This window comes from Ranitomeya variabilis, chromosome 2, assembly GCF_051348905.1.
Source record: "Ranitomeya variabilis isolate aRanVar5 chromosome 2, aRanVar5.hap1, whole genome shotgun sequence".
NCBI lineage: Eukaryota > Metazoa > Chordata > Amphibia > Anura > Dendrobatidae > Ranitomeya > Ranitomeya variabilis.
In genome coordinates, this window is record NC_135233.1 from 689,934,201 (window position 1) to 689,959,861 (window position 25,661).

Below are 25,661 nucleotides of genomic sequence, written 5' to 3' on the forward strand. Positions count from 1 at the left end.
GTCTGAAAAATAAGTTTAATTAACTACTGCAAGAGTTATTGGATTATACTAACAGAAAGTCCAAGCAGATCTTTATGCTTTGCTGTGTCTTCCAAATATCTTGGAAAATCATGTTTAATCAGTGTTCCTTTTAATTTTATTTTACATCTTACTTCAGATTTCCAAATTTCTGACCATTTTAGTGTTTTTTCCTCTTGCATGAAAACATTTAGCATCATCAACACCATAAGAAATGGTAGCTAAATTTTAATTTGAGTATGGATGCAGTTCTCTCCCTGTCCAACAGTATACCGCAATCAGATACAGGTCTTATGTGGAATTAGGTGTGCGCTCTGATCTCCTATCCCTATACTGTAAAATCCTAAAATGGTATTACTTGGACATCCCTCAATTTTTAAAATGGCTATGATAGGCCCTGATTGGCTATTTTAGACTGTGTGATAGCTGTAAGGCATTATAAGGAACACAGTGTTGCTACCCCGTACACTTTTAGCCTGGCCTCTGAGTTCTCAACAGTGTATTAAGGGCACCATTATTTATTTTTGCCAATCCTTGCGAACCGAATTGCAAAGTGTTATAATTCATGGGACCTGCAAATCAAAGGAGATTCGACTTGAAGTCCATCCTACGTGGATTGATGAACTCATCTGATACCTATAAACCAATGTCTGTTGAAGAAAAACACATCAAAATGACAAAGTTTACAATAGCATCTTAAAACCTAACACAAACCAAATCATACATCACTGTGAGTTTTGGTCATTCTCATAAAACTGCACTTTTGCTGCATACATGAGATATTATATGCTAACTCTCTACAAAAGGATAGTTTGAGCTTCATATTCTATGCCCTGTATGTATAAGGAAAAGTATGAGAGTATTTTTGGCACTCTATCTTTTTATAGCAATATTAGTTTTAACAGATTTATGCTTAAAGCTTTTGTAAAATTTGTATTTTCGCCAAATAAATAAAAAAAACAAATATCAGGTCTTGCTAGAAAAATAATTTAATGCTTTTTTTTTTATCTCTGGAAGCTCAACTTCAAATCTTCAAAACATAAATTTGTCAGGTATTGTTTAAAATTGTCCAGGCCTTCAAAGACCTTTTTTTTTCTTTGAGATTTGCGATGAAGAGCATTCCTTAGAAACTCGACTGTAAATACAAGACTCTCAAATAGTGTTAAGCTTGGCAGCCATATATTTGTCTACATTAAATATAGCAGCTCGTCAAGACTTGTGTTTATTTCTAGACATGTTTTTCACGTTTGCTGCTTAAGTTTCTCTTCTAATACCATTAGCAAGTCGTGGGTTAGGATGACTTCCTCCAGTGCTCTAATAAATAGGTCTGACTGGTTGGGTTCAGAACGAGCATCTTGCACAAGAAAACCATAGCTTAGGGCGCTTTCTGCTTGAAAGGGAGTAAGAAGCATGTGCAGGTGTAGGACGGGACCTTTAGAAAGTAGCATAATATATTGAACAGTACAGTTGAAAGAAAAAATTGTTGAAACTTTTGATTACTGGTAATGACTTTGATTGAAACCTGCTTGATGATACTGACATAGTACCACCGTTGCGCATGTCTTCGTATTTCATGGAGGTTTAATTACAAATTTTAGTTCAGTAGATTACATAAATGCTTTGTACTAAAGTTATTGGTGGAGGTGTTAGATATTTAACAAAACTGTCCCAAAGGAAATATTTTCCTATCCTTTCTCTCAATGTATGATACCAACAATACTGCATATTCTATTACATAGATCTATACAAAAATGAATAAGGACTAAGTCTGAAATGAATCACAGACAGTTTGAATCAGAGACAGACTCCATCATGGAAAGTATATTTATGTTTCATTCTGAAGTGCTATGTCTAAGAACATTTTTAATGCTTGAAACATGTTGGACAAGTGTTTATATTTTTAATTCTTCCTATATATTTTAGGGATATCAATAATGTTTTTAAGAAAGATTATTTCCTCTGTGATGGCTGAATATCTCACCTCCTATACAAGTGTTTTTACCTGGGAAACGTCTCATGGTCTCTTCTGTGTACCTTCCCTCTGCTAGGATTATTCAATTACCTGCAGTGGTAAGCTGATGTGATCTTTTGCCCTTAGCTTAAGCTTGAATCAGAGAGAGTCTCCATCATTGCATATATTTATGTTTCATTCTGAAATGTTTTGTCATCTCAGAGAAAAACTACTTTTAGCATGGAGCTTGGAACCGGATGCTTTCATATTTTCAGGAATCAGGCAAAAATATCTAGAAACCCTAAACATTGCCTAGTTTGGCACACATGAAAAAAATGCAGGTGAGCACACAAAAATAGACTTCAAAAAGGCACAAATGGAAATATGAATTTTGTGAAAATAAAAAAAAGGTGCAGGACACAACACTTGACAACAATAGGTGCTAATGCAATAATAAATAACTATTGCTCTTTATTACCTACTTTTAAAATACATTGTAAGATTAAAATTGCAGACATCCAAAGATAAAAATATAGACATATAGAAATCTATCCTTAGGATATTTAATTAATGTCTGATCGTCAGAGGTCAAACACTCGGCACCCCCAGCAATTTTCGGTGTTGGCCGCTGGCCGGAAGTACTCGCTTGTGGAGATTGCTGTGCTTTGGTAGTGGCTGAGGCTTGGTACTGCACATCCGGCTCCTATTGATTTGACTAGAATGTGAATGTGTAGTACAAAGCCTCCTCCACTACCAGAAGATGGCTATCTCAGCAAGTGAGGACTTCCAGCTGCCTAAGGATAGGTAATCAATGAAAAAGTAGTGGACAACCTCTTTAAGAAAAACGTGATGCAGACAAACCTACCTCAGTAGCACAACCTTTAGTTAATCCTATGTAATCAGAGCTGCTAAGTAAGTTGTATGGTGTTCTGGAGACTTCGATATCCTTCAGGCAGCCAGCATATTTCTTTAGATTAACCTCTGGCCTAAAAAGAAAAAATAATATTAATTTGCCAATTAATATTTCTATACTTTGTATCTCCCCACCTCATTGTAGATTGTAAGCTCTCACGAGCAGGGTCGTCTTATTTTGCTTTATTGCTGTATTGTTAACATTGTTACCTATGACTGTTGTGTTTGAAACTGTTAAACTGTAAAGCGCTGCGGAATGGTTGGCGCTATATAAATAAAGATTATTATTATTATTATTATACAAAACCTCAGGAAAATGCATGCTGTATTATCTCAAAATATTATTCTGGCTTCATTCAGTATTTGCAACTTTCCTCCTTTGACTATACGTGCCACTTTATAAGATGAAAAAATGGCAAGGATAAAAAGATAGCGTGACAAATTTTGTGCAACTCACTATACATGTCAGATTTTCGCTTCTTTACATATTGGCATGGGACTTATACATATACATAAGTGTAATGTACCTGAAAATAAAGACTTTACAATTTCTTTTGATTCCCTTCTTAGGCAGAAAAAAGTCTAAGCCACACATGGTACATACTATGAACTATTTTTATGCAATTAGAGTTTAATACTTATAGCACTAAGCAGTTAGAACATTTGTCTGGTTTAGAAAAATAATTTAGACAAGGGGGCCATCATTAAGTTTTCCTATCCTTTACCAAAGCACGAGATGGATTCATACAGCATTTTTTCTCTACAGTACCATATACTGTACAGATTGCCCACTGTTGTTGATGTACATCATGTGCAGTTGAAACAAAAAGTTTACATACACTATATAAAAAGACACATATCCATGTTCTTCTCAATATCTGACATGAAATCAGAGTAAACCTTTCCCGTTTTAGGTCACTTAGGATTACCATAATTATTAATATTAGCCATATGCCAGAATAATGAGAGATAGAGAATGTTTTAAGACAGTTTAATTACTGATGAATGGTGGATCTGCAGGGAAACTTGAAGTATTTGTAATTCCGGAGGCCTGTAATTACAAAGGGGTTGCCCAAAGTGGAAAACACAAATAAAGGGAATCTCTCACCAGGACTAAGAATAGCATAAAATACTGGCAGATACCATGATACTAGTGATGTATCACTTTACAATGTGTTTCAGTTTTGATTACACATTGTATTCTCTGCTGTAGATCTACCAGTTCTCCTAATGCTCTGCTCTGTACAATCTCACCTATACCACTGATTTGCGGCTTTCTGTGTATACTGTGCATTTACAGAAAGTTGCCAAGCAGTGGTGACTGTGTGGTTGAACTATCTAGCAGAAGACCAAGTGCTGGTCCTGCTGCTGATAAAACAGTGATTTTATAAATACTACACCAAGCAGACCAATAAGTGACACATCACAGAAATCAGGGTATCTGCCCCTAGATTATGCTGCTTTCAGATTAGGTGGTAAAAACCTTGTAACAGATTTACTTTAAATAAATTATTTTATCTATGGATTCGATCTACAGTATATTGGATAATAGAGGAAATTATTCTCACTAATGATTGGTATGGCTGGTATACAGACTGGTATGGCAGGTGGATGTAGACAGGGCTGGTATAATGGAAGATACAACTGTGATACAGGCAAGCGTGGATAGACAGGTGGGGAAACTGAAATACGAGCACTGGAGACCTGAGAACTAGCAAGCATGCAGACAACTGACGAATCACATTGCTCATAACAGGTGGATGTGCCTTAAACAGTAAGTGTTTCCCAGCCATTGGCTGGGGACACTTTTGGACAGTGAGCGCTGTCTATTTAAAAGACCGGGTCCACAGGTGCGTGGACCCTAAGCGCAGTGCCTGGAGACCTTTCATGCATGCGCAGACCTCGGAAAGCAGCAGGACATGGAAGACTCATGGGCCAAGGGATGGGGCAGTGAATGAATTGGCATCTCTGCTGAGGACTTGGAGGATGGGAAGCGTTTAGGGATGCTGACATTACAGGTGTCACTTTGCTATACTTCAAGCAACTATTTCTGACATCAGTGAGCAAGCATAATCACTTCTTTCAGCCCTTTAAGTGCCACTTTCAATCTCCGACAGCAGCACTTAAGTTGTGTGACCCTGCAAGACATAGGGTGCCAATGGGTCATCATGGCAGCCAAGAGTTTACTGAATTCCCCCACCACTGCCTTCTTTGTACTCCTATGAAGACGAGCTTCTGGTTGGACTTCATAAAAGTCTTAATTTTTTACTATACAATGCATTATTTTTGTACATAGTCCAAGTCCGCTGTGAAGACTTAAAAAAACTGAATTAAAAAAATCAGAATGACCCCTTTTCCCAAATCTGAAGATAAGGAAATAAAAAAATTAAAAAAACATATTTGATATCACCATGTCTTTAAAAATCTGATCTATGACAATATAAAATTAATTAACCAATAGGGAAAACAGCATAGCGAAAAAAAAATCAAAATGCCAAAATTATATTATTTTATCGCAACTCCCTCCAAAAGTGCAATTGAATATTGTATATAATTTAAAATTTGTACAATAAAAATTATGTAGCCGTGCAATGATAGTTTCATATGTTTGTGAAACACGGGCCATGCTTGTATTGCAATACCCGGCTATTAACCAGGTCTTTTTACTTGAGCTAACTGCTTTATATGCCTCTATGAGACTACTTAGGCCAGTAGACCTGGTGATCTGACCAAACCAAAGTGCTTATAGTATTTAATATTAGTATAAAAGTATAGGAATAGTCATAAATGGGGATGTATATAAATTAGCAAAAATTCTAACTTTGCCATATAAGCATCATATTATGTTATGTTGGCTCTCAGTTTTGTTGTTTACATCCTTAGTACATTAATCCTTGCTAGTGTTGAGCATTCCGATACCGCAAGTATCGGGTATCGGCCGATACTTGCGGGTATCGGAATTTCGATACTGAGATCCGATACTTTTGTGGTATCGGGTATCGGTATCGAAACAACATTAATGTGTAAAAGAAAGAATTAAAATAAAAAATATTGCTATACTCACCTCTCCGACGCAGCCTGGACCTCACCGAGGGAACCGGCAGCGTTGTTTGCTTAAAATGCGCGCTTTTCCTTCCTTCCATGACGTCACGGCTTCTGATTGGTCGCTTGCCGCCCATGTGGCCGCTACGCGACCAATCACAGCAAGCCGTGACGTAATTTTCAGGTCCTTCTAGGCATTCAGTATTTTAAAATTACGTTCCGGCTTTGTGATTGGTCGCGTCGCGGTCACATGGGCGACGCGACCAATCACAAGCCGTGACGTCACGGGAGGCAGGAGATGCGCGCATTTTAAAATGCGCGCGTGTCCAGCCTCCCGTGACGTCACGGCTTGTGATTGGTCGCGTCGCCCATGTGACCGCGACGCGACCAATCACAAGCCAGAACGTAATTTTAAAATCCTGAAGGACCTGAAATTACGTCACGGCTTGCTGTGATTGGTTGGATCGCTCAACACTAATCCTTGCCTTCACACATTTTTATCTTTCACTTTACTTTTAATTTACCATAAAATATGTAGTGAATGAATATAGGTAGAAGGGTTTTCTCTCTTTCATCATAAAACAAAGGTTGCTTTTCAAGATCAAAGTGGTGAGCGCTGCTGTTGTGTGAGTTACAAATGGCCTGAGTACTTTTTCAATTTTTAAGTCATTGACAGCTGTTGAGCACTTTTGAACCTTTTTGCTTGAGGTTCTGAACAATGTAATGTTTTATTTCATACCAGAGTACAGAATAATGTGTATTTCCATTCTACAGTGTTCATTTTAGGACATGATCACATATCAAAGTCAAACATCAGAAATGCTCTGTCTCATACCTGATTCTGATACTTGATTCTGATACCTGAATTTCACATATCAAAGTCAAACATCATAAATACTTTGTCTGATGCCTGACTCTGATACGTGACTTTGATACCTGATTCTGATACCTTCAAGTACTGTAGTGAGGGAATCTGAATAACCTTTTGATTCTCATGTTTGAATGTTTCAGGTATCAGACTCAGGTATCAGAATCAGGTATCAAAGTCAGGTATCAAAGTCAGGTATCAGACTCAAGTATTAGAATCAGGTATCAGACTCAGGTATCAGACTCGGGTATCAGACTCAGGTATCAGACTCAGGTATCAGAATCAGATATCAAAGTCAGGTATCAAAGTCAGGTATCAGACTCAAGTATCAGATTCAGGTATCAGACTCAAGTATCAGAATCAGATGTCAAATTCAGGTATCAGACTCAGGTATCAAAGTCAGGTATCAAAGTCAGGTATCAAAGTCAGGTATCAGACTCAGGTATCAGACTCAGGTATCCGACTCAGGTATCAGAATCAAGAATCAAAGTCAGGTATCAGACAGAGTATTTCTGATGTTTGACTTTGATATGTGATCATGTCCTAAAACGAACACCGTAGCATTGGAACATATTCATATATAAAGCTGCTATTATTACTAGTTTTTACAGGTGGATGGAATAGAAAATGCTCTGATTTTGACAAACAAGCAATAGCTTTTCAAGAATCGTTTAGCAGCAGCAGTATAAATTCTCATGTATGCAAGATTCAGGAACTTAGAGAGACTATTGATTAATAACATTACAGGGAAACTTCCAATAGAGTTTCTCCCATGTCATGAGCTCTGTGAGTTGTAAACATACAAGCTCCATCCCTTGGATGCTGAGTTCTTATGTCACTGACTTATGTCACTCTAATATCACTGACTTGATTTATGATGAGCTTACAAGCCTGCTGACAAAGCAGAAACTGTCACTCCTGTGATAAAATAGTCAAGGAAATATGTTGCCTAACACAAGCAGTTGAAAGTCACTTATGTATAGTCAGTATACTCACTTATACTTTCTGTCCTGGCCAGGAGCTGACCACAACCATGAGCTGCAGCAGGTCTACATGGTCGGATATGGCAAATAACAGTACATAGCATGGGCTGATTTATAAGATTATCTGAGCACATGAACACATTTTTTTAAACACATCCAATTGTGAAACTTAATAATATTTCAATATTTGTTGATTAAAATGTACTTTGTTCATGGGACAACCCCTTTAAGTTGATTGATATATATGAGTCTGTTGAAAAATATTTGGTATAACTCATATTTTAGCAAGACGGGGAGAATCCCATGTTTAAATTCCTCTCTAATAAGCCATAAAACTTGGCTTTTAATACTATTTCTAAAATGCATATGGGTGATGTCAAAAGTGTCCACTGCATATGTGGAGTGATTAGTGTTATCAAGTTATAAAGTACTGCATACCTTAATGATATATTTGTTGATGGGCCCACATAATAATGTCTATCATTTTGAATGGCCCAATAGTTGACCAATCGTAGAAGCCGCCATCAGTATAATAACTGACCAAAATAGCAGACATTAATGTGCCTTAACTGCAGCAGCTGACCAATCCGATTGGAGAACATCAGCACAGTAATTCACCAATCAGAGCACTAGGCATCAGCATGACCTGGCCACTATTGTCATCCAACCACAATGTGCCACATCACCGTGTAAATTAATGATTAACTTGTGATTGACTTGAGCATTAGAGCCATCAGGCTTTTTAATTGATTGATTGGGTGTTCCCACGGCGATAACTGGGCATGAAGTTCAGTAATGTGGTGTATCGCAGCACCCTTTATATTAGGTATCTCGGTGATGTGATTGATTAACCCTGTCATTAGCTATAACTGGTAGCATTATATTTGTGGTAATTTCCTGCACTTTAGGTACAAGTATTCACATTAGTTGCCATTAAGGAGTCATGTTTGGCTGGTTGCTATTCATGCTATTGTCCCATCCCCAGATGATGCTGCACATGTGGTGAAACATGTTGGGGGACATGTGCTATAAATCATTTGTCATATTCTGCAATTAAAATATCCTTTTACAACTTATACATTCATATAATGTACATAAAATTTAGTAATTTTGTATATACATTACTTTAGTTATTAGATAACGATCAAGAGAAAAAGCTTATGCTAGGTTCAGTTTGAAATTTCCCAGCCCTCTTTTCTGGCTTTAAGGGAACCTATCATAAGGATTTTTCAGCTTTGTTAAAGAACGCAATGGATGTTTGAAATGTGTAGCTGTGTCTACACTCATGAAGGAATCTATTACTATTTTTTAATCCAATAAATTTTTGCAAGCTGGACCATTTCCTCTCATAAGGATTTTACACCTCTGAGACGATCACTCAACTCTTCATACTAGATTTTTCTCTAACAGATTGTGTCACCATATACTGTATTATCAATACTGGCCATCTTTTTTTAGATCACTTTTTAATGCAATTTTGAGTGGTCACCTGAAGACATTTCATAGACTTTACAAAGTTTTATAGTAATTATATATTTAAAAGTGATTTTATTACATGTTTCTCATCAGATGCAGAAAAGAAGTATGTACATACTGTACATGCTATACAAAGAAATAATTTGAAATACAGGTTTAGACTCAGTAATTAGAATACATTTTTCTTCAACATTTGTATACACATTCTGAATTACTATTAGTATTCCTTGCCATATGTCTGCACTACTTACAGTGAAAAATATTCTGTCTTTTATTATTTAAATATTCTGCCACAACTGTTCTTGATTCCCCAATGTCTTGTGTAATATTTGGCATCGCAGATGTTTCTAGTGTAAAAACATTTGAGAGCTAGTCGATTATTAAATTTTTCCCCTTGGATATGGATGTTTGTCATAAGTAATGCAGACCATACTTGAAAACAGATGTGATTGGTAAAGTGTCTAGGACTGTCACCAGTGTCAGTTCAACGAGAAGACAACTATGACATTAGTAATCATCCTATGTATTTTGTGGTTTTCTAGTAAAATCATATTCTTAAATAAAAATTGTGGTTGCTCAGAATAACTGGAAAATATATGTGTGCATGTTTTACAGCATTAAATGTATGTAAACTACAAACTGGAGCAAAATGCATTCACAACAGAGAGTCAGGAAAATTCAGATAAAGTAGATCTGCAGGATACCATGTTGCTTCATTATGTCACATATATATATCTATAATATAACGCTGGGAGCGTCACTCTGTCCGAAGCCTTTATAGACTGCGCAAGCGCCGGCGCAGTCTGGACCTCACAGAGCGACGCTCCCAGGAGATCGCGGTATGCGTAAGCGCTGAACGCACACCGCGATCTCCAACGGAGAAACAGGGACGAGCCAGGAGGCGGAGGGTGAGTATACTTACCCGTCCCGTTCCACCGACGGCCATGAATATCCCCCTGCTCCCGGAATCGGCGCCTGCGCAGTCCGCGCTTTCCGGCACCATTTTCTTGAAGACACATTGCAGTGTGTCTTCAAGAAAATGGCGCCGGAAAGCGCGGACTGCGCAGGCGCCGATTCCGGCACCAGGAGGACACAGAAAATGGCGCCGGAAATGAATAAGGTACCGCAAGTAACAAATTGCTGTGCCATGAGGCTGTGGCACTTCATGCCACAGCTATTTGTTACTTACGCCACTTACGTCCACAGCCGCCGCACCTACCACAGCCACCGCACCCAGCACAGCCACGCACAGCCGCCGCACCCAGCACAGCCACGCACAGCCGCCCACAGCCACGCACAGCCGCCCACAGCCACGCACAGCCGCCCACAGCCACGCACAGCCGCCTACAGCCACGCACAGCCGCCGCACCCAGCACAGCCGCCGCACCCAGCACAGCCACGCACAGCCACGCACAGCCGCCCACAGCCGCCGCACTCAGCACAGCCGTCCACAGCCGCCGCACCAAGCACAGCCACGCACAGCCGCCCACAGCCACGCACAGCCGCCTACAGCCACGCACAGCACAGCCGCCGCACCCAGCACAGCCACGCACAGCCGCCCACAGCCACGCACAGCACAGCCGCCGCACCCAGCACAGCCACCGCACCCAGCACAGCCGTCCACAGCCACCGCACCCAGCACAGCCACGCACAGCCGCCCACAGCCACGCACAGCCGCCACACCCAGAACAGCCGCCACACCCAGCACAGCCGCCGCACCCAGCACAGCCGCCACACCCAGCACAGCCACCACACCCAGCACAGCCACGCACAGCCGCCCACAGCCACGCACAGCCGCTGCACCCAGCACAGCCACCGCACCCAGCACAGCCGTCCACAGCCGCCGCATCCAGCACAGCCGCCGCACCCAGCACAGCCGCCACACCCAGCACAGCCGCCGCACCCAGCACAGCCGCCACACCCAGCACAGCCGCCACACCCAGCACAGCCACGCACAGCCGCCCACAGCCACGCACAGCCGCTGCACCCAGCACAGCCACCGCACCCAGCACAGCCGTCCACAGCCGCCGCACCCAGCACAGCCGCCGCACCCAGCACAGCCGCCGCACCCACCACAGCCGCCGCACCCAGCACGGCTGCCGCCCACAGCCACGCACAGCCGCTGCACCCAGCACAGCCACCGCACCCAGCACAGCCACCCACAGCCGCCCGCACCCAGCACAGCCACCCGCACTCAGCACAGCCGCCGCACCCAGCACAGCCACGCACAGCCACCCACAGCCGCCTACAGCCACGCACAGCCGCCGCACCCAGCACAGCCGCCGCACCCAGCACAGCCACACACAGCCGCCCACAGCCACGCACAGCCGCCGCACCCAGCACAGCCACCGCACCCAGCACAGCCGTCCACAGCCGCCGCACCCAGCACAGCCATGGACAGCGGCCCACAGTCACGCACAGCCGCCTAGAGCCACGCACAGCCGCTGCACCCAGCACAGCCACCGCACCCAGCACAGCTGTCCACAGCCGCCGCACCCAGCACAGCCATGCACAGCCACCCACAGCCGCCACACCCACCACAGCCGCCGCACCCAGCACAGCCACGCACCGCCGCCGCACCCAGCACAGCCGCCGCACCCAGCACAGACGCCGCCCACAGCCGCCGCACCCAGCACAGCCACCGCAACCAGCACAGCCGCCCGCACTCAGCACAGCCGCCCGCACTCAGCACAGCCGCCCGCACTCAGCACAGCCACCCGCACTCAGCACAGCCGCCCGCACTCAGCACAGCCGCCCGCACTCAGCACAGCCGCCCGCACTCAGCACAGCCGCCCGCACTCAGCACAGCCGCCCGCACTGCAAGGAGCAGCACGTGATGGGATGGGGGCGCAGGATGGGAGCACATGACAGGATGGGGATGCAGGATGGAGCAGCACATGACATGGTGGAGCAGCACATGACAGGATGGGGGCGCAGGATGGAGCAGCACATGACACGGTGGAGCAGCACATGACAGGATGGGGATGCAGGATGGAGCAGCACATGACACGGTGGAGCAGCACATGACAGGATGGGGGCGCAGGATGGAGCAGCACATGACAGGATGGGAGAGCAAGATGGGAGCAGCACATACCAGGATGTAGACCATATACCAGTATAAATGCTCACCACCCGGGCATAGAACGGGTTCAATAGCTAGTCTATAATATAACGCTGGGAGCGTCACTCTGTCCGAAGCCTTTATAGACTGCGCAAGCGCCGGCGCAGTCTGGACCCCACAGAGTGACGCTCCCAGGAGGAGATCGCAGTATGCGTAAGCAGTGAACGCACACCGCGATCTCCAATGGAGAAGCAGGGACGAGCCAGGAGGGTGAGTATGTGATATTTACCTGTCCCCGTTCCAGTGATGCGCGCTGCTCCATCCTCCGCCTGCGACTGTTCTGTCAGAGGGCGGTGCTCATTAACACGTCATCGCGCCCTCTGAACTGACCGGTTCAGAGGGCACGATGACGCGCATAATGCGCGCCGCCCTCTGACTGAACAGGCAGAGGACCTGGAAGATGGAGCGGCGCATAGCAGTGGAACATTGGACAGGTAAATATAGCAAGTGCCGGGGGCCTGAGCTAGCGGCGACTCCGGCACCTGACCCCCCCCCAGCGTGCCAGTGTCCCCGCCTGCTCAGTCCGCCAGCACTTGGTGCCCAGCACAGCCACGCACAGCCGCCCACACTCATCAGAGCCACGCACAGCCGCCCACACTCACCAGAGCCACGCACAGCCGCCCACACTCACCAGAGCCACGCACAGCCGCCCACACTCACCAGAGCCACGCACAGCCGTCCACACTCATCAGAGCCACGCACAGCTGCCCACACTCACCAGAGCCACGCACAGCCGCCCACACTCACCAGAGCCACGCACAGCCGCCCACACTCATCAGAGCCACGCACAGCCACCCACACTCATCAGAGCCACGCACAGCCGCCCACACTCACCAGAGCCACGCACAGCCGCCCACACTCAGAGCCACGCACAGCTGCCCACACTCACCAGAGCCATGCACAGCCGCCCGTACTCACCACCGCCACGCACAGCCGCCCACACTCACCACCGCTACGCACAGCCACCCGCACTCACCACCGCCACGCACAGCTGCCCGCACTCACCACCGCCACGCACAGCCGTCCGCACTCACCACCGCCACGCACAGCCGCCGGCTCTCACCACAGCCACCCGCACTCACCACCGCCACGCACAGCCGTCCGCACTCACCACCGCCACGCACAGCCGCCCGTACTCACCACCGCCACGCACAGCTGCCCGCACTCACCACCGCCACGCACAGCCGCCTGCACTCACCACAGCCGCCCGCACTCACCACCGCCACGCACAGCCGCCCGCACTCACCACCGCCACGCACAGCCGCCCGCACTCACCACCGCCACGCACAGCCGTCCGCACTCACCACCGCCATGCACAGCCGCCCGTACTCACCACCGCCACGCACAGCCGCCCGCACTCACCACCGCCACGCACAGCCGCCCGCACTCACCACAGCCGCCCACACTCACCACCGCCACGCACAGCCACCCGCACTCGCCACTGCCACGCACAGCCGCCCGCACTCCCCACGGCCACGCACAGCCGCCCGCACTCACCACCGCCACGCACAGCCGCCCGCACTCACCACAGCCACGCTCAGCCGCCCGCACTCACCACAGCCAACTCAGCCGCCCGCGATGTGCAGCCGCCCGCACTCAGCATCGCCACGCACAGCCGCCCGCACTCACCACTGCCACGCACAGCCGCCCGCACTGACCACCGCCACGCACAGCCGCCTGCACTCACCACAGCCGCCCGCACTCACCACTGCCACGCACAGCCACCCGCACTCACCACCGCCACGCACAGCCGCCCGCACTCACCACCGCCATGCACAGCCGTCCGCACTCACCACTGCCACGCACAGCCGCCCGTACTCACCACCGCCACGCACAGCCGCCCGCACTCACCACCGCCACGCACAGCCGCCCGCACTCACCACAGCCGCCCACACTCACCACCGCCACGCACAGCTGCCCGCACTCGCCACTGCCACGCACAGCCGCCCGCACTCACCACAGCCACGCTCAGCCACCCGCACTCACCACAGCCAACTCAGCCGCCCGCCATGTGCAGCCGCCCACACTCAGCATCGCCACGCACAGCCGCCCGCACTCACCACTGCCACGCACAGCCGCCCGCACTGACCACCGCCACGCACAGCCGCCTGCACTCACCACAGCCGCCCGCACTCACCACTGCCACGCACAGCCACCCGCACTCACCACCGCCACGCACAGCCGCCCGCACTCACCACCGCCATGCACAGCCGTCCGCACTCACCACCGCCACGCACAGCCGCCCGTACTCACCACCGCCACGCACAGCCGCCCGCACTCACCACCGCCACGCACAGCCGCCCGCACTCACCACAGCCGCCCGCACTCACCACTGCCACGCACAGCCACCCGCACTCACCACCGCCACGCACAGCCGCCCGCACTCACCACCGCCATGCACAGCCGTCCGCACTCACCACCGCCACGCACAGCCGCCCGTACTCACCACCGCCACGCACAGCCGCCCGCACTCACCACCGCCACGCACAGCCGCCCGCACTCACCACAGCCGCCCGCACTCCCCACGGCCACGCACAGCCGCCCGCACTCACCACCACCACGCACAGCCGCCCGCACTCACCACAGCCACGCTCAGCCGCCCGCACTCACCACAGCCAACTCAGCCGCCCGCCACGTGCAGCCGCCCGCACTCAGCATCGCCACGCACAGCCGCCCGCACTCACCACTGCCACGCACAGCCACCCGCACTGACCACCGCCACGCACAGCCGACCGCACTGACCACCGCCACGCACAGCCGCCCGCACTCACCACTGCCACGCACAGCCGCCCGCACTGACCACCGCCACGCACAGCCGCCTGCACTCACCACAGCCGCCCGCACTCACCACTGCCACGCACAGCCACCCGCACTCACCACCGCCACGCACAGCCGCCCGCACTCACCACCGCCATGCACAGCCGTCCGCACTCACCACCGCCACGCACAGCCGCCCGTACTCACCACCGCCACGCACAGCCGCCCGCACTCACCACCGCCACGCACAGCCGCCCGCACTCACCACAGCCGCCCGCACTCACCACTGCCACGCACAGCCACCCGCACTCACCACCGCCACGCACAGCCGCCCGCACTCACCACCGCCATGCACAGCCGTCCGCACTCACCACCGCCACGCACAGCCGCCCGTACTCACCACCGCCACGCACAGCCGCCCGCACTCACCACCGCCACGCACAGCCGCCCGCACTCACCACAGCCGCCCGCACTCCCCACGGCCACGCACAGCCGCCCGCACTCACCACCACCACGCACAGCCGCCCGCACTCACCACAGCCACGCTCAGCCGCCCGCACTCACCACAGCCAACTCAGCCGCCCGCCACGTGCAGCCGCCCGCACTCAGCATCGCCACGCACAGCCGCCCGCACTCACCACTGCCACGCACAGCCACCCGCACTGACCACCGCCACGCACAGCCGCCCGCACTGACCACCGCCACGCACAGCCGCCCGCACTCACCACAGCCGCCCACACTCACCACCACCACGCACAGCCGTCCGCACTCACCACCGCCACGCACAGCCGCCCGTACTCACCACAGCCGCCCACACTCACCACCACCACGCTCAGCCACCCGCACTCACCACAGCCACGCTCAGCCGCCCGCACTCACCACAGCCAACTCAGCCGCCCGCCACGTGCAGCCGCCCGCACTCAGCATCGCCACGCACAGCCGCCCGCACTCACCACTGCCACGCACAGCCGCCCGCACTGACCACCGCCACGCACAGCCGCCCGCACTCAGCATCGCCACGCACAGCCGCCCGCACTCACCACTGCCACGCACAGCCGCCCGCACTGACCACCGCCACGCACAGCCGCCCGCACTCACCACCGCCACGCACAGCCGCCCGCACTCACCACCGCCACGCACAGCCGCCCGCACTCACCACAGCCACGCTCAGCCGTCCGCACTCGGCACCGCCACGCGCAGCAGCCCGCACTCAGCATCGCCACGCGCAGCCGCCCGCACTCAGCACCGCCACACACAGCCGCCCGCACTCACCACAGCCGCCCGCACTCACCACCACCACGCGCAGCCGCCCGCACTCACCTCCGCCACGCGCAGCCGCCCGCACTCAGCACAGCCGCCCGCTCTCAGCACAGCCGCCCGCACTCAGCACCGCCACATGCAGCCGCCCGCACTCAGCACAGCCGCCCGCACTCAGCACAGCCGCCCGCACTCAGCACCGCCACATGCAGCCGCCCGCACTCAGCACAGCCACGCACAGCCGCCCGCACTCTGCACAGCCGCCCGCACTCTGCACAGCCGCCCGCACTCAGCACAGCCGCCCGCACTCAGCACCGCCACATGCAGCCGCCCGCACTCAGCACAGCCACGCACAGCCGCCCGCACTCTGCACAGCCGCCCGCACTCTGCACAGCCGCCCGCACTCTGCACAGCCGCCCGCATTCTGCACAGCCGCCCGCACTCAGCACCGCCACATGCAGCCGCCCGCACTCAGCACAGCCGCCCGCACTCTGCACAGCCGCCCGCTCTCAGCACAGCCGCCCGCACTCAGCACAGCCACGCACAGCCGCCCACACTCTGCACAGCCGCCCGCACTCTGCACAGCCGCCCGCACTCTGCACAGCCGCCCGCACTCTGCACAGCCGCCCGTACTCAGCACAGCCGCCTGCACTCTGCACAGCCGCCCGCACTCTGCACAGCCGCCCGCACTCTGCACAGCCGCCCGCACTCTGCACAGCCGCCCGCACTCTGCACAGCCGCCCGCACTCTGCACAGCCGCCCGCACTCTGCACAGCCGCCCACACTCTGCACAGCCGCCCACACTCTGCACAGCCGCCCACACTCTGCACAGCCGCCCGCACTCACCACCGCCACGCACAGCCGCCCGCACTCAGCACAGCCGCCCGCACTCAGCACCGCCACATGCAGCCACCCGCACTCAGCACAGCCACGCACAGCCGCCCGCACTCTGCACAGCCGCCCGCACTCTGCACAGCCGCCCGCACTCTGCACAGCCGCCCGCACTCAGCACAGCCGCCCGCACTCTGCACAGCCGCCCGCACTCTGCACAGCCGCCCGCACTCTGCACAGCCGCCCGCACTCTGCACAGCCGCCCGCACTCTGCACAGCCGCCCGCACTCTGCACAGCCGCCCGCACTCTGCACAGCCGCCCGCACTCTGCACAGCCGCCCACACTCTGCACAGCCGCCCACACTCTGCACAGCCGCCCGCACTCTGCGCGCAGGATGGGAGCAGCACATGATAGGATGGGGGCGCAGGATGGAGCACCACATGACAGGATGGGGGCGCAGGATGGGAGCACATGACAGGATGGGGACGCAGGATGGGAGCACATGACAGGATGGGGATGCAGGATGGAGCAGCACATGACAGGATGGGAGAGCAAGATGGGAGCAGCACATACCAGGATGGAGACAATATACCAATATAAATGCTCGCCACCCGGGCGTAGAACGGGTTCAATAGCTAGTATATATATATATATATATATATATATATATATATATAGTGCTCAAAAAATAAAGGGAACACTAAAATATCACATCCTAGCTGTCACTGAATGACATGTTCCAGTTGCAAATTTTTACTCATCACTAGTGTTGAGCATTCCGATACCGCAAGTATCGGGTATCGGCCGACATTTGCGGTATCGGAATTCTGATACCGAGTTCCGATACTTTCAGTATATCGGATACTGGAATCAGAAGTTCCCACAATTAACAGAGCCAGAATTCAGCCAATGAGGACTAATTAGAAGTGTGGGCACATCCTGTTCTGCATGGTAGGCATGTAACTACTGGCGTGGCTGTGATTGGCTGCTGAAATGATGTAATGATGCAGTATAAAAGTCGCCGCCACCATTTTGGGTTCACTCTGCTGTGAATTCAGCTAGAGACAGGACGCTGTGTTCTGACTGAGGGCCAGTTTAGAGATAGCGATTTGCTTCATTGTGCTTTACCCAGGCTAATATAGCAACCGCTGTGTGAGAACCTTTTTTTTGCCTTGCAGAGCTGTTCACGGCTGTCTGCAAGGTGTCTGTGTGAGAGCAGCTCACACTGTAGTCTGGTCTGCAGCCACCGCTGGTTGTAGTCAGCTCAGGGTGCGTCACTGCCTCATACCGTTCCATTGTCCATTTTTCAAATAGTGCAGCCTGCTGCACATTTTTTAAAATTTATCCTATTAGTGGCTTTCCATCCGTATCCTGCTAGATTGTGGAAAAACACTATATAGGATTACATAGAGGAGTTTTTTTGGCCTTGCAACGCCGTTTACGGCTGTCTGCACGGTCTCCGTGTGAGTGCAGCTCACTCTGTAGTCTGTTCTGCCACCACAGCCGGTTGTAGTCAGCTCAGGGTGCGTCACTGCCTCATACCGTTCCATTGTCCATTTTTCAAATAGTGCAGCCTGCTGCACATTTTTTCAAATTTATCCTATTAGTGGCTTTCCATCCGTATCCTGCAAGATTGTGGAAAATCACTATATAGGATTACATAGAGGAGTTTTTTTGGCCTTGCAGTGCCGTTTACGGCTGTCTGCATGGTCTCCTTGTGAGTGCAGCTCACTCTGTAGTCTGTTCTGCTGCCACAGCCGGTTGTAGTCAGCTCAGGGTGCGTCACTGCCTCATACCGTTCCATTGTCCGTTTTTCAAATAGTGCAGCCTGCTGCACATTTTTTCAAATTTATCCTATTAGTGGCTTTCCATCCATATCCTGCTAGATTGTGGAAAAACACTATATAGGATTACATAGAGGAGCTTTTTGTTGGCCTTGCACCGCCGTTAACGGCTGTCTGCATGGTCTCTGTGTGAGTGCAGCTCACTCTGTAGTCTGGTGAACTTTATAAACTGTTTGTTTCTTCCGCAGAACAAACACTCCACTTTATAGTTGTGTAGGCCACATTAGCTCATATTAAAGTCTAGTCCACACTTGATAAAATTAGTGTTCCTTATATCTGTTAGCAGCTGTTCAGGAATAAGCACACTAAGCCCTTAGTACTTTTCTGCCTATCTTTATCAGTCTACCAAGATGAAGAAGGCAGGGAGTAAGGCGCGTGGGTGTGGAGGTGGAGCAGGGAGAGGACGTGGGGATTCTGTGCCTGCTGCGGGCACCGGTGACTCATCATCCCCCAGTTTTAGCAGGGAACAGTCCTTCATGCGCAGCTTTGTAGGAGCTCACAGTGCCCCGCTGCTGCGGGACGAACAAATTGAAGCCATTGTCGGATGGATGGCAGCTAACGCATCGACTTCAATTAGTGCCACATTCTCTCAGGCACAGAGCGCTGAAGAGCACCCATCTGTCTTTTCACCACCTACCAAATTGCCCAGGCAGTCAGAGAGGCCAGGACAGGAGCCATCTCTACTTCTGTTCTCTGAATCTCTTGGCTTGGAAAGAGGGGGCCAGCCAAGCAGCATTGGAGAAATGGAAGAAGAGGCAGTATGCAGTGATGCCCAACAGCTTTTTCTCTCTGACTCTGAAGAGACGGGTGGGCCAGTGCCTCCGGTCAGCACACCTCAGTACGCATCTGATGATGAGACTCAGGTGCCACTTTCTGGTGCGTACTGTGCTGCCGAGACTACCCAGGAGAAGCAGTTGGTGGAAGAGGGTAGTGTAGATGATGAGGTCCTTGACCCATCATGGCGTGAGGTACAGGAAGGTGGTGGGAGCAGCTCTGAGGAAGAGATTCCCGAATGGCCCAAAGAGGGAGAGGGAGGGGGAAGACTGCGGTGCCTGTGGCCTCCACTTTGGCACCCGTTAGGAGCATGCCTCTTTCAAAAGCCAAAACGGGCGCTCCCAAGACTTGCAGTGCCTGGATCTTTTTTGACACAGTTGCAGATGACATTTGCTTTGTCAAATGCTAGGTGTGTCATCAGAAAGTCAAAAGAGGGAAAAGTGTCAGCAACCTCAATAAAACAAATATGTGGAAACATGTGCGGATCAAGCACGCGGTGCAGTTACAAAAACACACTGAAGACCTAGGCCAACCTACAGCGGCACCTACCACCTCTTCAGCTCGTGTTGTTGCCACTTCCTCCAGCTCACACAGCTGGTTCCGCTTCCTTACAGGATCGCCATGGAAGAACCTCTGGCACTGTTGTCCAGAGACCCACTGTAATTCCACCCACAGCACCATGTTCCCAGTCATCCTCACACTCCCAGCCCAGTCTACAGCCATCGGTAACACAGGCATGGGAGAAAAGGCGGCCATTCTCGGCAAACCACCCCCGAGCACAGGCTCTGAATGCTGACATTGCAAAACTACTGTCCCTTGAAATGCTGTCATTCAGGCTGGTGGAGACTGACACTTGGAGACTGACAACTTGATGGCATTGGCAGTCCCACAATACAACGTGCCCAGCCGCTTTTAGTTCAGCAGGCAAGCCGTCCCTGCCCTGCAAAAGCATGTGGAGGGAAACATTAAACATGCGCTACTAAACGCCATCAGTAGCAAGGTCCACCTCACCACCGATGCGTGGACCAGTCACCATGGACAGGGACGATACCTTTCCCTCACTGCCCATTGGGTAAATGTTGTGGAGCCGGGTACAGATCATGAGAGTGGCACTGTACGTGTTCTGCCAACTCCAAGGATTGCAGGAATCCAGTCTGTACACACTGACTCCTCCTCATACTCCAGTTCCTCAGAATCAGCGCTGCAGGATCCATCACAGTCCACCTCCACATGTACCCGGGACCGCTTACCTGTTACGACTGATATGAGCACAGCTGTGGCCAAACGTCAACAGGCCATATTGAAATTAATTTTTGGGGGGAATCGAAGCCACACAGTGCAGGAGCTCTGGAATGCCACCAAGCAGGAGAGCGACGTGTGGTTTGTGCCAGCGAATCTCCAGCGAGGCATGGTAGTGTGTGACAATGGCCGAAATCTGTTGGCAGCTCTGGCCCTAGGCAAACTCACTCACATCCCATGTCTGGCACATGTGCTCAACTTGGTCGTTCAGAGTTTTTTGAGGGACTCTCCGGATCTTGATGCACTGCTGCACAAGGTCCACCTAGAGTGTGCTCACTTGCGGCGTTCCAGCATGGCAAGATGGCGCTTTGCAGCTCTCCAGCGCCGATTCCACCTTCCAGGACATCGCATCATATGTGACCTACTCACCAGGTGGAATTCCACGTTACATATGTTGGATCGGTTGTGTGAGCAGCAGCCAGCAGTAATGGAGTACCAGCTGCATCAGGCGCAAAGAAGTCGCACTCCGTGCCGTTCAGGCTTCACAACCACTGAGTGGGCCACTATGAAGGACGTCTGCCAGGTTTTGCGTGCCTTTGATGATTCCACGTGGATGGCGAGTGCAGATGATGCACTAGTCAGCATGACTGTCCCCCTTATCTGCCTGCTTGAAAGAACACTGCAAGCACTAAGGGATGATGTTGTGGAAGAGGTGGAGGATGAGGAGTCGCCAATTCCATCTGCTTCTGGACAGTCAGCGCAACGAGGTTCCTCACAAAGGCCTAGGCAAGGGACACTTTGTGAGGAGGATGAGGAGGAGTCAACGGAGGAGGAAGACATCTGTCCAGAGGAGGGAGTTACACAATTCTCCAGTAGTCAGTGTGTAGAGTGAGGGTGGGCTGAGGCAGAGCAGGCAGAGATCACGCCTCAAGCAGGGGACAGCATTTCTTGGCCAGTTGGCAGTCTGCAGCACATGGTTGATATCATGCTGCAATGCCTGAGAAACGACCGCCGCATCGCCCACATTCTCAACATGGCTGATTATTGGGTGTACACCCTCCTAGATCCTTGCTACCGGAACAACTTACAAAGCCTCATAACACCGTTGAACCGGGAGCGTAAAATGCGGGAGTATCAAGACACACTGGTGAATTCCATCATCTTCTCCAGTCCAACTGAAAGCAGTGCTGCTAGTGCTTTACAAAGCAGCTAAGTGCATCGAGGCAGTGGAGGAAGCTCTGCACAAAGAGGGAGCAGAAGCAGTGCCTCAGCACAAAGCAAGACCAGTATGGCCCAACTGTGGCACAGTTTTGTGTGCCCGCCACAAATGTCTACACCATCACAGACGGCTCCAGTCAGCAGGAGGCAAGGTTTCTGTCAGATGGTGACAGACTACATGTCTTGCCCTCTCAGTGTACTCCCAGACGGCTCTTCCCCCTTCAAGTTTTGGGTCTCTAAGCTTGCCCTGCTGCTAGTGTATTACCGGAAAGCGTCTTTAGTGCCGCAGGTGGTGTACTAACAGACCGCATGCGACTATCCTCCGATAACGTTGACCGGCTTACTTTTCTAAAAATGAACAAGGCCTGGATCTCGCAGGAATTTGCCAGTCCTCTTCCAGATTAAATAATTGGTTGGCTACAGTATCCAGGTCTCCTGTTGTGTTCATGTTTCTACCACCTGAACTGTAATCCCTGGGCTCCAACACCGCCAGTTGCAGCTCAGAAGTGCCATCTGCACAGTCAACACATGACCCAGTGTTATTGGGTTTCAGTAACGTCAGCTGATCCCCAGCTGTGTATCCGGCAATGTGTCCTGCTACCTCCACGCTGACACTACAACAGAAATTTAAGAGAACCTGTCCCCCCCAGGCGTTTGTAACTGAAAGAGCCACCTTGTGCAGTACTAATGCTGCATAAAGAAAAGGTGCCTCTTTTATTTATGCTCCTTGTAAACGCAGAACTAAACACTTATAAAATGTGTCCCCTGATACCGTGAAACCGTCCCAGAGGTGGGACTTTCCTTCGGAATGAGATGCTGCACAGCTGTCATTCCTACCCCCTTGGTGCCATGTGCCACCTCCTCAGCATTGTTTGAATCTGTCCTGGAGCCTGTGCTGTTATGTTAAACCTTGGTCATGCGCAGTTAGTGCTGCCCGTCTTCTGACATCATTTGGTGTCAGGCTGACTGCACCTGTGCATTAAAGGTTCCTTTTCAACTTGCTCCAATTAGGCCTCAGCCTACACTCTGCTTCTCCTTTATTCCCTGGGCTCCAACACCGCCAGTTGCTGCTCGTAAATGCCGTCTGCACAGTCAACACTTGCTGCCGTGTTATTGGGTTTCAGTAAGCTGATCCCCAGCTGTGTATCCGGCAATGTGTATGCGACCGCCATGCTGACACTACAACAGATATTAAATTGCCTCGAGTGCAGGCCTCAGCCTACACTCTGCTCCTCCTGCTGTCCCTGGGCTCCAACACCACCAGTTGCTGCCTGGAAGTGCTGTGTGCACAGTCAGCAGTTGCTCCTCTGTTATTGGGTTTCAGTAACGTCAGCTGATCCCCAGCTGTGTATCTGGCAATGTGTCCTGCGACCACCACGCTGACACTACAACAGATATTAACCCCTTCCTGACATCAGACGTACTATCCCATCGAGGTGGGGTGGGCCCGTATGACCGCCGACGGGATAGTACGTCATCACCGATCAGCGGCGCTCACGGGGGGAGCGCGGCCGATCGCGGCCGGGTGTCAGCTGCATATCGCAGCTGACATCCGGCACTATGTGCCAGGAGCGGTCATGGACCGCCCCCGGCACATTAACCCCCGGCACACCGTGATCAAACATGATCGCAGTGTACCGGCGGTATAGGGAAGCATCGCGCAGGGAGGGGGCTCCCTGCGGGCTTCCCTGAGACCACCGGAGCAACGCGATGTGATCGCGTTGCTGCGAGGGTCTCCTACCTCCTTCCTGGCTGCAGGTCCCGGATCCAAGATGGCCGCGGCATCCGGGTCCTGCAGGGAAGGAGGTGGCTTACCGAGTGTCTGCTCAGAGCAGACACTTGGTAAGCCTGCAGCCCTGCACAGCAGATCGTCGATCTGGCAGAGTGCTGTGCACACTGCCAGATCAATGATCTGTGATGTCCCCCCCTGGGACAAAGTAAAAAAGTAAAAAAAAAATTTTTCCACATGTGTAAAAAAAAATAAAAAAAAATTCCTAAATAAATAATAATAAAAAAATATATATTATTCCCATAAATACATTTCTTTATCTAAATAAAAAAACAAAACAATAAAAGTACACATATTTAGTATCGCCGCGTCCGTAACGACCCAACCTATAAAACTGCCTCACTAGTTAACCATTTCAGTAAACACCGTAAGAAAAAAAAAAAAAAACGAGGCAAAAAACAACGCTTTATTACCATACCGCCAAACAAAAAGTGGAATAACACGCGATCAAAAAGACTGATATAAATATCCATGGTACCGCTGAAAACGACATCTTGTCCCGCAAAAAACAAGCTGCCATACAGCATCATCAGCAAAAAAATAAAAAAGTTATAGTCCTGAGAATAAAGCGATACCAAAATAATTATTTTTTCTATATTTTAGTTTTTATCGTATAAAAGCGCCAAAACATAAAAAAATGATATAAATGAGATATCGCTGTAATCATACTGACCCGACGAATAAAAATGCTTTATCAATTTTACCAAACGCGGAACGGTATAAACGCCTCTCCCAAAAGAAATTCATGAATAGCTGGTTTTTGGTCATTCTGCCTCACAAAAATCGGAATAAAAAGCGATCAAAAATGGTCACGTGTCCGAAAATGTTACCAATAAAAACGTCAACTCGTCCCGCAAAAAACAAGACCTCACATGACTCTGTGGAGCAAAATGTGGAAAAATTATAGGTCTCAAAATGTGGAGACGCAAAAACTTTTTTGCTGTAAAAAGCGTCGCTGGTTTCACACTTGCGTTTTTGTCTGCAGCGTTTTTTGCACAAAAAAACGCATGCGTTTTTTCCCTATATTTAACATTGAAAACGCATGCGGTTTTTTTGTACGCGTTTGGTCGCGTTTTCAAACGCATGCGGTTTTTTTCTGCATGCGTTCATTTTCAGAAATACAACCTGCAGTATTTTCTTGCGTTTTTAAGCACATGCGTTTGTTTGCGTTAAAAACGCAGGCATTTTTATCGAAAAAAAAACAGAAAACACACTGAAAAGCCACCCACCACCATCAAGGTGATAAAGGGATCCAAACCCTAACCCTAACTCTACCCCTAACCTCACCCCTAACCGTTTAATGAACATTTTCTGACAGTCATAGTGCCACGTATTTCAGTGCCACGTATTTCAGTGCCACGTATTTCAGTGCCACGTATTTCAGTGCCACGTATTTCAGTGCCACGTATCACGTATTTCAGTGCCACGTGTTTCAGTGCCACGTGTTTCAGTGCCACGTATTTCAGTGCCACGTATTTCAGTGCCACGTATCACGTATTTCAGTGCCACATATTTCAGTACCACGTATTTCAGTTGCACGTATTTCAGTGCCACGTATTTCAGTGCCACGTATTTCAGTG

At 50.4% G+C, this 25,661-nt stretch overlaps 1 protein-coding gene across 3 annotated transcripts in view; it reads right to left on the reverse strand.

The window, feature by feature from the left end:
* The window catches only part of LAMA2 (laminin subunit alpha 2), a 1,287,603-nt gene that overhangs the window by 78,579 nt on the left and 1,183,363 nt on the right, over window positions 1-25,661 (reverse strand). For all 3 annotated transcript variants that reach the window (XM_077289387.1, XM_077289386.1, XM_077289385.1), the window contains one exon: window positions 2,835-2,955. In XM_077289387.1, coding sequence (XP_077145502.1) covers window positions 2,835-2,955 — 121 coding nt within the window. The remainder of the gene's footprint in view (window positions 1-2,834; window positions 2,956-25,661) is intronic.